At 32.4% G+C, this 14,870-nt stretch overlaps 1 protein-coding gene across 2 annotated transcripts; it reads right to left on the bottom strand.

Annotated features, from left to right (window-relative positions):
- Positions 1-709: 709 nt before the first annotated feature.
- LOC127708576 (RNA pseudouridylate synthase domain-containing protein 1-like) lies at positions 710-11,400 on the bottom strand. Of its 2 annotated transcripts, none has more exons than XM_052213559.1 (5): positions 11,323-11,400; positions 7,283-7,563; positions 5,270-5,393; positions 2,677-2,881; positions 710-1,092 (listed from the first exon to the last, which is right to left on the bottom strand). In XM_052213559.1, the coding sequence occupies exons 2-5, from the start codon at positions 7,552-7,554 to the stop codon at positions 719-721; spliced, it is 975 nt and encodes a 324-aa protein (XP_052069519.1). In that variant the 5' UTR covers positions 7,555-7,563; positions 11,323-11,400; the 3' UTR covers positions 710-718. The 2 variants fall into 2 exon arrangements, with proteins under 2 accessions (XP_052069519.1, XP_052069518.1); XM_052213558.1 differs by having other exon boundaries at positions 11,327-11,400.
- Positions 11,401-14,870: the final 3,470 nt, after the last annotated feature.

Here is a 14,870-nt window from a genome sequence, read left to right as displayed (position 1 = left end):
TACTTTTTAACAAATGGAATTTACAATATAAAAGTAGATATAGGCTAACGTCAGTGAGACGGCATCTAAACATCACTTGACATGTGGGACAGACACGTGTTCAATTGCAAAAAATACATTCTTTTACCAAATACACAACATTTTCCATACCATAACACAGAGTGGCATTTGTACCACCAATACAAATATTGCCATCTACTTAAATATAATTAAATAAAACAATATTATAGTTTGTAAGACGAGCATAAATTCAATAAATTGGTAAAATTCATCATTTAAGGGCAATAACTCCTATAAGAAGTCATCTGACAGTAGACAGATCTCAACATTTTAAACATTTCTGCCCCTGTCAGATTTTCTTGATCTATAGCAATTTTTAAGATATGTTAATAGACAAAACTTGCATTTTACCCCTATAATTTTAGCCATGGGGGCCATGTTAGTCAGCAGGCGGGATCATCTGATACACAACTTTTTATCAAGATTACCCAATGATGATTCTGGCTAAGTAGTTTCAGAGAAGAGTTTTTGAAAAAGATAATGGATTATAGATGACGACCGACGCCAAGTGATAAGAATAGCTCAATTTGACACTGTGAGTCAAGTGAGTTACAAAGGCAAAGAAAGGGTTGATGTCAAGTGATGGCAATAGATCAGTTATCCCTATCCATACCATAACACAGAGTTGCATTTGTGCAAATCATCCTGAAATTGACATTCATGAAAATATACTTAAATAAAACGAAAACTCTTTTAATGGATTCTTTTCAAAATGAAAATTATAAATTTTCATGGTATGATATGTTAAACTAGATATGTTCTTTTCTTTAACATTCTTTAGTGTTAAGTTTTCCTCTACAACTTCATCATAATTGGTAATAATTTTATGTGGTTTCCATTTAGGATCTACACTTGTTAGAAATGGGTCCGGTGACATTATATCAAGTGGTTCCGCCTGTAGAGGTACTATCATTCTATAGGCATGTAACATCATACGATATGGTGCTGTGTCCTTTTCATTACTATAAGTATAGTCTCCAATAATAGTGTGACCAATCAGGTTGCAGTGTACTCTTAACTGATGTGTTCTACCTGCAAGAAAAAATTTACTGTAATGTGTTCCTCTAAAAACCTGTGTCAAGCCATGTTATACTGTGGGTTTGATTCAAAACATTGGTGTGCTAGTAAAAGACCTAAGTGTGGGTTTAATACATAAACATTGGTGTGTTAGTAAAAAACCTAACTAAAGATTTAATACAAAACATTGGTGTGCTAGTAAAATAACTAATTGTGGGTTTGATACAAAACAATGATGGGGAGTAAAAGACCTAACTGAAGATTTACTACAAAACATCGGTGTGCTAGTAAAAGACCTAACTGAAGATTTACTACAAAACATTGGTGTGCTAGCAAAAGACTTAATTGTGGGTTTGATACAAAACAATGATATGGAGTAAAAGACCTAGTTTTGGGTTGAAAATACAACAGTAGTGTGATATTGAAAAATGAAAAACCCTAAATGTGGATTTGATATATAAACAGCATTGTGATAATAAAAGACCTAAGTGTGGATTTTCCACTAGCATTGGTGTGTTATTTTAACTTATTAGCGTTAGTATAGACCAATTGTGGAATTGAAATCAATTGGTGGTCTAGTAAAAGATTTTAACTACCAGTCTAAAATGTAAACATTGTTGTGGTTCTTAAAAGCATCTCCCTAGGGTTAACACATTGTAAAATAGTAGTGTACTAGTCTAGGACCTTAGTGTGGGTTTGACACAAAACCAGTGGTGTCCAAGTGAAGAACCTTACAAGGGGGTTGACACATAAAACAGTAGTGTTCTAGTAGTAAAGACCTAATTTTACAAAGAAGTCTAACAACATTAGTTTTGCCTTCAGTTAAATAATAAATACATCTTAAATCTCATATAAAGAAAGATAATCAAGTATTGTATTGTAATATGAAAATAAAGAACAATAAGTTGTCCCCCCTTTTACCCAGATATAATGATGTCAACATAAGAATGGTTTTAAAAGTATTTTCAATACAGGAGAAATTGAAATAAGATTTCCAGCACATTTATTTACAATTTCATCCTGCCATTAATTCTCCAGATCAATAGGTATTATTATTAAGGAGCAACAAGTATTAATTGTATGATGTATTTGTTTACCTTGTAATTTAAGTTTCTAAAAAATCTGCTTATGATTGTTACATATGCTGCCAGAAATAAATTACAAACAAAAGCAGGAAATAAAGTGATTTACAGTTAAGTCATTCAAAAGCACAGAACATTTAAGCTGTTTTTTTTGTCATATATATATGACCCAGTGGTTTCTAATAAAAGTGCAATTTTTGTTCAACAAAATAATGCATATGCTGAACATAAATCAAAACAAGGAAGAAATTGTTGACTTGTATACGGTATCATAAGTGTTTACCTGTATACGGTATCATAAGTGTTTACCTGTATACTGTATCATAAGTGTTTACCTGTATACTGTATCATAAGTGTTTACCTGTATACAGTATCATAAGTGTTTACCTGTATATGGTATCATAAGTGTTTACCTGTATACGGTATCATAAGTGTTTACCTGTATACGGTATCATAAGTGTTTACCTGTATACAGTATCATAAGTGTTTACCTGTATACGGTATCATAAGTGTTTACCTGTATATGGTATCATTAAAACTTTGGATGCTGGCATTCCATTGTATGTTCCATATTCTAGAAGAATTGTCAAGGTCATAGCATGTTTACTGTCCACACATCCTTCACTCGTACATGCACATTGTTTATGTTTATAGTCCACAAAACTGTCCTTTCCTATTGGTATATCTACTAGTATATATGGTTCAGATAAATATCCACCAACCTGAAATATTCATTTTTTTTATATCAACATGCATTTTATATCATCCACACAATTTTCAGAACATGATTAATGAACCCTGTCCTGTACAGTAAGGATTCAAGGGCTGTAATGACCATGTTAATACCTGTACAGTAAGGATTCAAGGGCTGTAATGACCATGTTAATACCTGAACAGTAAGGATTCAAGGGCCGTAACGACTATGTTAATACCTGTACAGTAAGGATTAAAGGGTTGAAATGACCATGTTAATACCTGTACAGTAAGGATTCAAGGGCTGTAATGACCATGTTAATACCTGTACAGTAAGGATTAAAGGGCTGTAATCACTATGTTAATACCTGTACAGTAAGGATTCAAGGGCTGTAACGACCATGTTAATACCTGTACAGTAAGGTTTAAAGGGTTGTAATGACCATGTTAATACCTGTACAGTAAGGATTCAAGGGCTGTAATCATCATGTTAATACCTGTACAGTAAGGATTCAAGGGCTGTAATCATCATGTTAATACCTGTACAGTAAGGATTCAAGTGCTGTTATGACCAGGTCTGTAACGACCAAGGGCTGTCATCACCATGTTAATACCTGTACAGTAAGGATTTAAGGGCTGTAACAACCATGTTAATACCTGTACAGTAAGGATTTAAGGGCTGTAACGACCATGTTAATACCTGTACAGTAAGGATTCAAGGGCTGTAATAACCATGTTAATACCTGTACAGTAAGGATTCAAGGGCTTTAATGACCATGTTAATACCTGTACAGTAAGGATTCAAGGGCTGTAACAACCATGTTAATACCTGTACAGTAAGGATTTAAGGGCTGTAACAACCATGTTAATACCTGTACAGTAAGGATTCAAGCTCTGTAACGACCATGTTAATACCTGTACAGTTAGGATTCAAGGGCTGTAATGACCATGTTAATACCTGTACAGTAAGGATTCAAGGGCTGTAACGACCATGTTAATACCTGTACAGTAAGGATTAAAGGGTTGTAATGACCATGTTAATACCTGTACAGTAAGGATTTAAGGGTTGTAACAACCATGTTAATACCTGTACAGTAAGGATTCAAGGGCTGTAACGATCATGTTAATACCTGTACAGTTAGGATTCAAGGGCTGTAATGACCATGTTAATACCTGTACAGTAAGGATTCAAGGGCTGTAATGACCATGTTAATACTTTTTGTACGAGCTTTTGAACTCAACATTTGTTTTATAAAACTTTGATATTAATTTTAGCCAAATCCATTATGTATTGCATTGTTCAATGATAGTATTTATAAAGCCATTTTTCACATAATTCAAATTTCCCGGGGGACAAATAACTCTCAATTTCAATCAGTACAGATATTCTAATTTGATTGAAGTTTTGTTGTTATAAACCTCTAATATCAAAATCAATAAAAAAATTGATAGAGCACTTCAAAATTGGACAGATTGACATATGGATGCCTGCAGGAACCCACGTCAATTCTTTCAAAACTACAAGAATGAGAGGGCGACAGATAATACCAAGCTTAGTTGAGATCTGTCAGGTAGCTTATTAGATGTGCATTGCAGATTTCTAAATGGATGGAACAATTGAGAAATATTATAATATGAATTTTACATCTTGATTTATTTGCTAAATCAAAGGTGTACACAAAATTCACCATCCCCAAAGATTCAACTGTGGTGATGCTGATTTCAACAATGCTGTCATCTTTGAAAACAAACAAGAATACTTTTAAGTGGAGCAGGATCTGCTTACTCTTCTGGAACACCTGAGATCACCCCCAGTTTTTGGTGGGGTTCATGTTGCTCAGTCTTTAGTTTTCTATGTTGTGTACTGTTGTTTGTCTCTTTGTCTTTTTCTATTTTAGCCATGGCATTGTCAGTTTATTTTGGACTTATATGAGTTTGAATGTCCCTTTGGTATCTTTGGCCTCTCTTTAACATTTCTTACATTAGTAAAATGCAGAAATTTGAAGATGTTATCACCTGCGCTCTTCTTCAGCCTGTATCTGGAACTAAAACCAGCCATCTCACAATGAATTTTTTATTTTTTTTTCAAATGGAAAGTTTTTGCTACAGTTAAAACTTAAAACTATTGTTAGTAATCTCTCAGGTATTTTTTTCCTAATATCAAGAAGAATTCAGTCAATTGGTTAACTTGAATTTGTTTCTTGTCTCTTTAATTTCTTAATTTGTGTGAATGTGTCTCTAGATTTCATTGAAGAAGTATTGATATAGAAATATTGGTCATATATAGTAAAGAATGATTTTTCGGTTAGTTATACCATAATTCCATCCAGTAAAGATTGCTTTTTCACTTAACCCATTTCCCTTTAGAATCTCTGTTAAGAAAGTTCTTACCAGTGGTCTGTTATAAATGTCCTTACCAAAGCTAAATAATGTTTTCTTATATTTCTTTTTTGAAACAATTTCTGTATTTTAGCTGCAGCCTTCTTGTTCAATGACAAACTCAGCACTCCACTAGTTGGATAATCTAAACGATGATTAAATCTGAAATAAAAATAATTCATTTGTTTTATTTTCATTAAATAATGATTATCAGTATTATTTTAATTAAGATTTGTGATTTTTTTTTACTACCATCCCCTCTTTTTCAGTGTTCACTATTGGACACCTATTTTTTTTTAACCTGGAACTGCCACTAAATCAAATAACTTAATAATAGTAATGTGAGATTATATGTTAAGATTCATATGGTTTACTACTTTTGTGTGCAGGTGAAGTTTGACTCACAATGTTATTACCACTTAATAAATAAAGTAATGAAGTAGTTATAAATGACTACCAATCTGCAACGGATATATCCTTTCATTTTCTAGGAAACGGACCTTAATGCAACAGTTTATGAGTCTAACACTTTAGCGTAGGGTAATGTATTGTATGGACTGCTGTCTGTTCTTAAAAACTGTATGTTGACCTCAAAAATTCTTTTGGTTGTTTGCCTCATTTCTACTTTATCACTTTATATGCATAAGAAAATTTAGTAAAAACCTTAAAAGAAACATATCTGACAAATTTGGTTACAACTGATTCAATGATTCTTAAAGAATGTTTTCAAATTCAAGCCACCCTAACCTCAACCAAATGAGAAACTACAATAGGCTAAGATGGCCATGTTTGTAGACAAATCAGTACCTTACTTAAAACACTTGTTGATAAAGTTGAAAAGTTGATACATTTATTAAAAGTTTAGTTTCATTCTGTTCAGTAATTCTAAGAAGAAAACCAAAATGTGAAATGTAAATGGATAGACAACATCAGATGAACATCAAGTAATGACAATTGCTGACATGGCCTTTGAGCTCAAAACAGGTAATCTATGATGACAAATTTTGCTATGTCCCCAAATTGGCATGATTAACATCATATAATACTCAAAACAATTATATGAATAAAATCGTTTATAGATTTCTGGAATATTTTTCTAATTTCAAACATTTGTTGTCATGGAGAGCATGGATGACCTTGGGGGTATTTATTAAAAGAAATACTGCTAATATACAAAGTCTGAAGAAGACAACTCACGAGCTTTAAATTGACCTTTTGCTCAGCTTTTAAAAAGTATGTAAACAAGCATTTTGTGAGTATTGTATGGCAATACATAGTCCCCTACCGGTTAAAAATTCATTGTATTGGAACAAAATTCTAACTTGATCTATAACTTGTCATGGTGTAAACTATGTAACAAATATCAAGTCAATTTCTTCAAGGATGACGAAAAAAGTGTTGAAAACTGATTATATAAGTGAATTTTCTAAGTCCAAGGACCATAACTCTATACAAAATCATCAGACCGGAAAAACAAAATTCGAACTTGATCTGTAACTTGTCATGATGAAACTATATACTGATTTTCAAATCAATATCTTCAAGCATGACGAAAAAAGTGTTGAAAACTGATTATATAAGTGAATTTTCTAAGTCCAAGGACCATAACTCTGCACAAAATCATCAGACTGGAACAAAATTCAAACTTGAACTGTAACTTGTCATGATAAAACTATATACCAATTATCAAATCAATATCTTCAAGAATGACAAAAAAAAAGTGTGGAAAACTGATTATTTTAGTGAATTTTCTAAGTCAAAGGACCATAACTCTGCACAAAATAATCACATCAGAACAAAATTTTACGAACTTGATCTGTAACTTGTCTTGATAAAACAATACACCAGATATCAAATCAATATCTTCAAGCATGAAGAAAAAAAGTGTGGAAAACTGATTTACCTGACTAACGGATGGACAGACAGACAGACAGACGGACGGAGTGCAAACCTAAAGTCCCCTTCGACTTCGTCAGTTGGGGACTAAAAATTGAAAATAAATAAATTCACGATTAATTTCTTGGAAATAGCAATACTAGAATATCATTTACCTGAAATGATGACTTAACTTCTCATCACTTAGTTGTGGGAAATGGTCTGTTAAATTAGTGGCTACAGTGTATTCCTCGGAGTTATCACTATTAATTTTAACGTCAAATGGTTTGTTTATAATGAGGTAATTATTACTCAGGTACAGTACTTCTGGTGGACATCCTTTACTATTCACTTTTAAATATTTATTATAGAATGCGTTAAATAATACTCTAAGTCCTTGAATCAATCTCTCTACTGGATATAATCTAAATGCTACAGGCATCAACATTTTATCTAACTGAAAAAAATAAAGATAACAATGTTACATTTATGATCTGTGCAGGAATCTGATGTTCAGTAGTTGTCGTTTGTTGATGTGGTTCATAAGTGTTTCTCGTTTCTCGTTTTTTATATAGATTAAACCGTTGGTTTTCCCGTTTGATTGGTTTTACACTACCCGGTAGTAATTTTTGGGGCCCTTTATAGCTTGCTGTTCGGTGTGAGCCAAGGCTCCATGTTGAAGACCGTACTTTGACCTATATTGGTTTACTTTTATAAATTTTGACTTGGATGGAGAGTTGTCTCATTGGCACTCATACAAAATCTTCTTATATCTACCGGTAATAATTGGTAATTTTGTTCAGTATACATTGTGTATTTAAACCTAATGATTGAATTTATTGTTTGGACCTTCAACAAACACCAGCAATGTGACATTCATAACATTCATGACATATTGGATTCCTGTAGATATTTTGGTTGATATATGGTCGAATCTTACTTATACAAATTAAAGATATTTTGGTTGAATCTTACTAATACAAATTAAAGATATTGTGATTGAATCTTACTAACACAAATTTAACATATTGTGGTTGAATCTTACTAACACAAATTAAACTGCATATATCATGTTCTGACAGCTAAATATTGTACAACAAAAACATTGCACATGGGATAGCTTTTCATAGTATGCTTGTTTATATTTCTTTGAACATTATTTTCTGGCATTCCTAAGAGGGGCGTAAAGGGGGGATATCTGCATGGAAGAACGCGAAATAAAATTGCCATTTCACGATGAACAAACAATTAAAAATTTCTTGCAGGTTGATCTTTTTACCAATTTCACGAAACACGATGAATAACGAACCTTTTTCACGGCTGCACATGAAATAAAAATGGCAAAACACGTTGCAGGAAAATAACCCTATACCACCCTCTCCTAATATGGTAGACTAGGGAAAACATATATTTTACACTTTGAAAACTTGACATTCCTTCAGTAGAATGAATTTAAAAAAGAAAGAAACTAGTAAAAGATGATGAAAATTTGACAACTTCGAGGCCTCTACATTATTATTTTTTCTAACTTGTCCATTCTGACAAGTTGCAAGAAAATCAACTTTAACTCTTAACTCACTTGCCCAAATTGGATTATCCAAGATTAAAAATCTTAAACATTGATAATAATATGCACAGTCACACATTTGGCTTTTAGCATATCTGATGAAGACAATAATTTGTTGTGTTATATAAATTTGTCTGTAACTAAATAAAGAATATTACATCAAAAAGTGTTCTATTATTATTAAAGGTTATTTTCCATTCCAAAGTAAGTTCTGACTCAATGTCACTATCATGTTTGGAGTTTATGATGGAATCAATTATCATCACTACCGATATCATCAGGTTTTTGGCTATATCCTCAATTTCTCCCCCCTCCCAGATTTCAAAATTCGGGGGAAATTTTTTTTCTGGACCTGTAATTTGTACTATTGTTTGTTTTGAATAAAAGACCCTTTTAGACACTAAAATATTCAAGAAATTATTGTTTTTAATAGGGCTTTTTTCACTATTGTCTCATAAATACTGATCCTTGAATTTCCCCCCAAACTATCATGACTATGAAATGCTATCTTAGATATACTGATCTCAAATTTCCCTAAAACTATAAAATACTGTTTTATCTTCAAATTTCCCCAAAATCTTTTAAATAGTGTCTCAATTAAACTGATTCTCAAACTTCCCTCAAAACTATAAAACATCGTCATTCAAAATTACGAAAATGACTGAAATCTGTCCTTTATTCACCGTAAATAAACTGGTTATATCAAATTTCCCAGGGTGGGGGGATGAGGATGAATAGAACATATCCATTCTATAGTCATAGGGGTGCTGCTGCAACAGTGAATCAAAATTTTCTTAAATCAATTTTTATTTTGATTCCATATCGCAGGTAAACAATCAATATACATGTGTAAAAACACCTTGTGAATCCCATCTGAATAAAACATATCAAAGATCGCAATTTCGACGACCCAGATCCCTCTGGATTTATCACTAGATATGAAAGCTTCTGCCAGTCAGCATGTTTTATCATTGATTTCCCTCCCCTTACTTACACTTCCCTGGTTCAATCAATGAATTAAGATTTCGTATGATCAATAAAAAAATAGTTCACGTTTAAGGCATTTGTAAGCCTTGAAAGTTATAGATGTTATATATCATGGACAACTTATATGGTGATTCTACTTGTCCGATGCCTATGACGACTTGTCGGACAAACGGTAATGTCGAGCCCTGATTTCATATTCTTTTTTTGCATCGTAGTTAAATCAGCAGGAGTTGTAAGAAATATGTATATGCTACATAATTTTATTTTAACAATACCATAGACACAATTTCTAATACAGTTAATTCTAATCTTTATCTTTCAGTCAGAGTATTTGGTTTGACACAATGTTAGATTACTTCATTTGTGCGTTTGTTGGACATGAAATTTATGTCAGTACATTTACCTTCAGATAAGGAAACATTATTCTAATAGGGATAATTTCCATATCACAGCTTAGATAAATGATAAAATTCATATAGTTTTAAAGGTAGGGTTCAATAACTTACTTATCTTGAATTTTCCTTAAATGTTATATATTTTCATAAATTTTTAGCATGAAGATTGACCAAATGGAATCCTCGAATGTACCGTATGTGTTTTATACAGGTCCTCAATGCGTTATTTGGCCTTTTTAACTCTTTTGATCATCATTGATGAAATTTTTGTAGACAAAATGTGCCTGGCATACCAAATTTTAATCCTGGAATCTATGATGAGTTTATATACTATTGTGTAGACATTTTTTTTTATTTGAGCATCACTGATGAGATTTTTGTAGACTAAATGCATGTCTAGCATACATATAGATTCTATCACTACATCACGTATGATATGATATTTATCCACTTGAGACAGTTAAATTTTCAAATACAGTGTATGTAAAATGCCATTCAAAATTTAATTGTCAAGAGTGTAGAAATATCGTACTGCACATGATTTGGTGTTAGAATCGGTTTCTCTAATGATTTTTAGACGATATATATACAGACAAACTTAGTCCTTCTTTTCGAATGATCTGTAAAAAAGGTGTGTTCTTTCTATGTGACGTCACCAGGCATGGTCGCCTTTTTTCACAATAGGAAATTCAATGGAAAGCAAGATAATTTGACATCATATTTGAATTTTGATCAATAAAGAACTAAAATCAAACGAACCACATGTTGATAAATTGGATTAAGAGTCCAAGAAAATATTTTTTGCCTGCATCTACATGTATGATGAGTTTATACACCATTGTGTAGGTAATTTAATGTAGGTTTATGGCATAAGTTTTATTTGAAAAGACGAGCGTGGAATAGAAATACCCCAAATTAAAGACAGAGTGCCATTATACGGAAAAGCTAGTCCAAATAATTATGACGTCTTGAAAGGCTATTTTCATGATTTTGGTGTAAGAATGCATCACAGAAAAAAAATTTAAATAGCCTTTCAATACGTCATAATTATGAGTACTACAGAAAAGCCAGAAAAGTACTAGTGTTATATATAGGCACAGCCCTAATGGTATGTTTTTTTACAGAGGCAAGTGTCTGTGAGATGTTAAAAATACAAGTGTGAAAATGTAGAATGAACGAACGAAAAGTGATAGCAACTGCTAAAATAATATCTTTCGGCAGCTATTTTCAGGTTTCCACATTGAAAACAGTAACCTACTGTTGTTACCTACAGTTCTTAAATGTTTAAAATGCATGGTTTTTGTATCGTGAATCATAATATTGGGAATCATTGATAGCGGGGAAGGAAACGTGTGTCATAATTGTACTTGACAGGATGAACAAAAATTAACTCGCCACCTCCAAATCTCGACCCTTTTTTTAACGAATCCCGCTTCCTGTTTTCCAGACAACTCATACTCAATTAACAACACTTTTGAAAATAGGGTTTTAAAAATCTATCCCCTGAAACTGGTAGCGTCAACTACCTGTTTGGAATTTAAGTTTGACAGAGTCATCGCAAGGGTCAAAAGTTCATAGTTCAAATACTCACTCCAGAGACATATATATATAATACCAAACAGAAAACAATAAACTTGCGGAAAAGATGGTATACCGCAAACAAAAGGTTCAAAAATTAGTACACCATATCCGGATTTCGACAATAAATGTCTCTTCAGTGATGTTAGGGATCGAAACGGTATTTAGAAGGCCATATAATTTACCTCAATTTAGGATAGACTCTTGAATTTTGAAGAGTCGAAATATTAGAAATAGGATGAACGGATCATATAAACCCGAAGGAAAATATAGTACAAGCCCAAACGAAAAAATATAAACAAGTCTAAATTGAAAACAACGTTCAAACCTATGATTGCGTTTGATAAAAACCGCAATTTTTATACGTGTGCATGCAAAACAAATTTCTTGATAGAGGGGTCTAAATACAGCACAAACAACATTTCCCAAAAGACCAAAAAGTGAAAAAGTATATTTTAACAAAACGCATTTGACTAACAGGTCGAACAACAGATGTTCTTAAACCATATATATATATACAAGTCTAAATTGAAAACAACATTCAAACCTATGATTGCGTTTGATAAAAACCGCAATTTTTATACGTGTGCATGCAAAACAAATTTCTTGATAGAGGGGTCTAAATACAGCACAAACAACATTTTCCAAAAGACCAAAAAAGTGAAAAAGTATATTTTAACAAAACGGATTTGACTAACAGGTCGAACAACAGATGTTCTTAAACCCTGCTGACTGCCATTGGCGATTGTCAAATAAACGGATCACAGGATGTTACAAAATGGATCTTTTAACATTATTAATTTAATACCAAACAGAAAACAATAAACTTGCGGAAAAGATGGTATACCGCAAACAAAAGGTGCAAAAATTAGTACACCATATCCGGATTTCGACAATAAATGTCTCTTCAGTGATGTTAGGGATCGAAACGGTATTTGGAAGGCCATATAATTTACCTCAATTTAGGATAGACACCTTGAATTTTGAAGAGTCGAAATATTAGAAATAGGATGAACGGATCATATAAACCCGAAGGAAAATATAATACAAGCCCAAACGAAAAAAATATAAACAAGTCTAAATTGAAAACAACGTTCAAACCTATATAATATGTCTCTATTAGCTTTAATTGAGAAAATTGTAAACTGAGATTACTCTCGTTTAAGATATTAAAATTTACCTGTCTCGAATGGAGAAATATCTGGTTACGGGTATCACACGCGATGCAGTTGTAGAATCTATTTGAAAACGATTATTAAAAAATATCAGCTCAATCAACTCAATCAAAATTGCAAGCCTTCGATCGGTACGATAGATACAACTGAACAAGATTGATTAACAAATATTAACTCAGTCAATTCAATAAAAATGTTTGGTAACAAATATAGTTTTACAGTTTACGTTACTTATAGAATAACTAATCGAAGAATTCAAATAGAGAAAAATATTCAACGAGTGACGAACAACACATTAATTCACGAATGCGCGTAGCGCATGAGTTAATTATCAGTGTTGTTCGGTCACGAGTTGAATATTTTTCGATATTTGAATTCTTTGATTAGTTATTCTTTTTATTACATTGGCAAATGGCTTTTTTTTAATGAAATTAATGTAGAAAATGTAAGGAACTATATCTTTTTTCTACGCATTCACAATTTGTTTTGATCCGACGTTTTCGACGTCTTGACAACGCCTATTGTTGTATGACGTCAGAGAGTGAAATAACCACGTTTATTTCACATGTGAAATTATCGGTTTTTATTTGACTGGGAAATCAATGTAATTCAATGCTACCAATGTAATAAAAACATTTATTCCCGTACCTCTTTGGAAAATGTACTTCAAGATTCGTTTGTCCTCGTTATGTTGGTACTAATAGGTAGAAAACCAATGTATTTTTTGTGATTTAAGATTGATATGATCGTGACCCTTGAAAACCAGATGAGACAGTTGATAGAATTGATCAACTCTTAAACGATCGCAACGATTGAATACGATTGATACTATCGATATGTCAAACAAGTGAATTGAGTTGACTAAGTAAGTAAGTAAGTAAGTAAGTAAGTAAGTAAGTAAGTAAGTAAGTAAGTAAGTAAGTAAGTAAGTAAGTAAGTAAGTAAGTAAGTAAGTAAGTAAGTAAGTAAGTAAGTAAGTAAGTAAAAATTAAACATAAGCTCTAACGAGCTTTTCACCGAATAAAAAAACATATACAATAGCAAGTAAAACAAGGTATGCAGCATGCAAAAAAATAGTAATAAAACAGCACCACATTAGCTCTAGCATATATATGTATCATAATAGACTAAACAATAAATAGTAATTTCTATACAAAGTCAATTCAATCGATTGTCGAATACTAAACATACGTGTCCAATACTCCAAAAACAAAATAGTCAACGTCCCATAACTCCTTAAAAGTGACAAGATCAAATAACATTAACGGTACCAATTTTATTGTGCCAGATGCGCATTTCGACAATAAATGTCTCTTCAATGATACTCGAGGTCAAATATTTGAAAACCCAAAACTTATTCAAAAATTGAAGAGCTTATAAAAAACCGGTGAAAAAAAAGACAAAAGCCCGGCAAGGAATCATAGCTTTGCATGAGGGAGCTGTATTCCTTAATTTTGAATCATTTAAAAAATTGATGGTATAATATGGTCAACTGGCATACCATCCTACCAGATATGAGAGCTTTCTATAAAAAGGTTTCGAAAGAGTTGCGTTCACGAGGTGTTATTGTCACAATGCTAACCGTTGACAAAAGACCCACAACTCCCTTTAAAATGGTCAGATCCAAATGATGGTATAATATGGCCAACTGGTATACAATCCTACCAAAAATGAGAGCTTTCTATAAAAAGTTCTCAGATGATTTGCGCTCACAAGGTGTTTTTTTTTGTCACAATACTAAAAAAAAAACATTAAAGTCTCATAATTCCCGTAGTAATTGTCGGATCAAAATTGCGATATATCATGGTCAACAACACATGAAACACATGAAAGCAAACAATCAACTATAATTCTTACAGTTTGTTCCTATGTTGTGCATGTTTAACCCCGCCACATTCTGTGTGTGCCCGTCCCATTTCTGGCGGGAGCCTGTAATTCAGTGGTTGTCAGTGGTTCATGTCCGTCATATTTGTTTTCGTAAATTGTTTTGTTATAAATTAGGCCGTTAGTTTTCTGAATTGAATTGTTTCATATGTTTCATGTCGGGGCCTTTTATAGCCGA

Source organism: Mytilus californianus, unplaced genomic scaffold (genome assembly GCF_021869535.1).
Source record: "Mytilus californianus isolate M0D057914Y unplaced genomic scaffold, xbMytCali1.0.p SCAF_7, whole genome shotgun sequence".
Classification (NCBI taxonomy): domain Eukaryota; kingdom Metazoa; phylum Mollusca; class Bivalvia; order Mytilida; family Mytilidae; genus Mytilus; species Mytilus californianus.
The sequence above is the reverse complement of the archived record's forward strand: the minus strand, read 5'-3'. Positions and strand labels throughout refer to the sequence as shown.

Coding starts and splice junctions, on each gene's coding strand:
- LOC127708576 (XM_052213558.1), bottom strand. CDS start 11,386: ATGATTCCCAATATTATGATTCACGATACAAAAACCATGCATTTTAAA. Junction 5,394..7,282: donor AAGTTAAGTCATCATTTCAG/GTAAATGATATT, acceptor TTTTTATTTCAG/ATTTAATCATCGTTTAGATT. Junction 1,093..2,676: donor TTTAATGATACCATATACAG/GTAAACACTTAT, acceptor TTTTTCTTGCAG/GTAGAACACATCAGTTAAGA.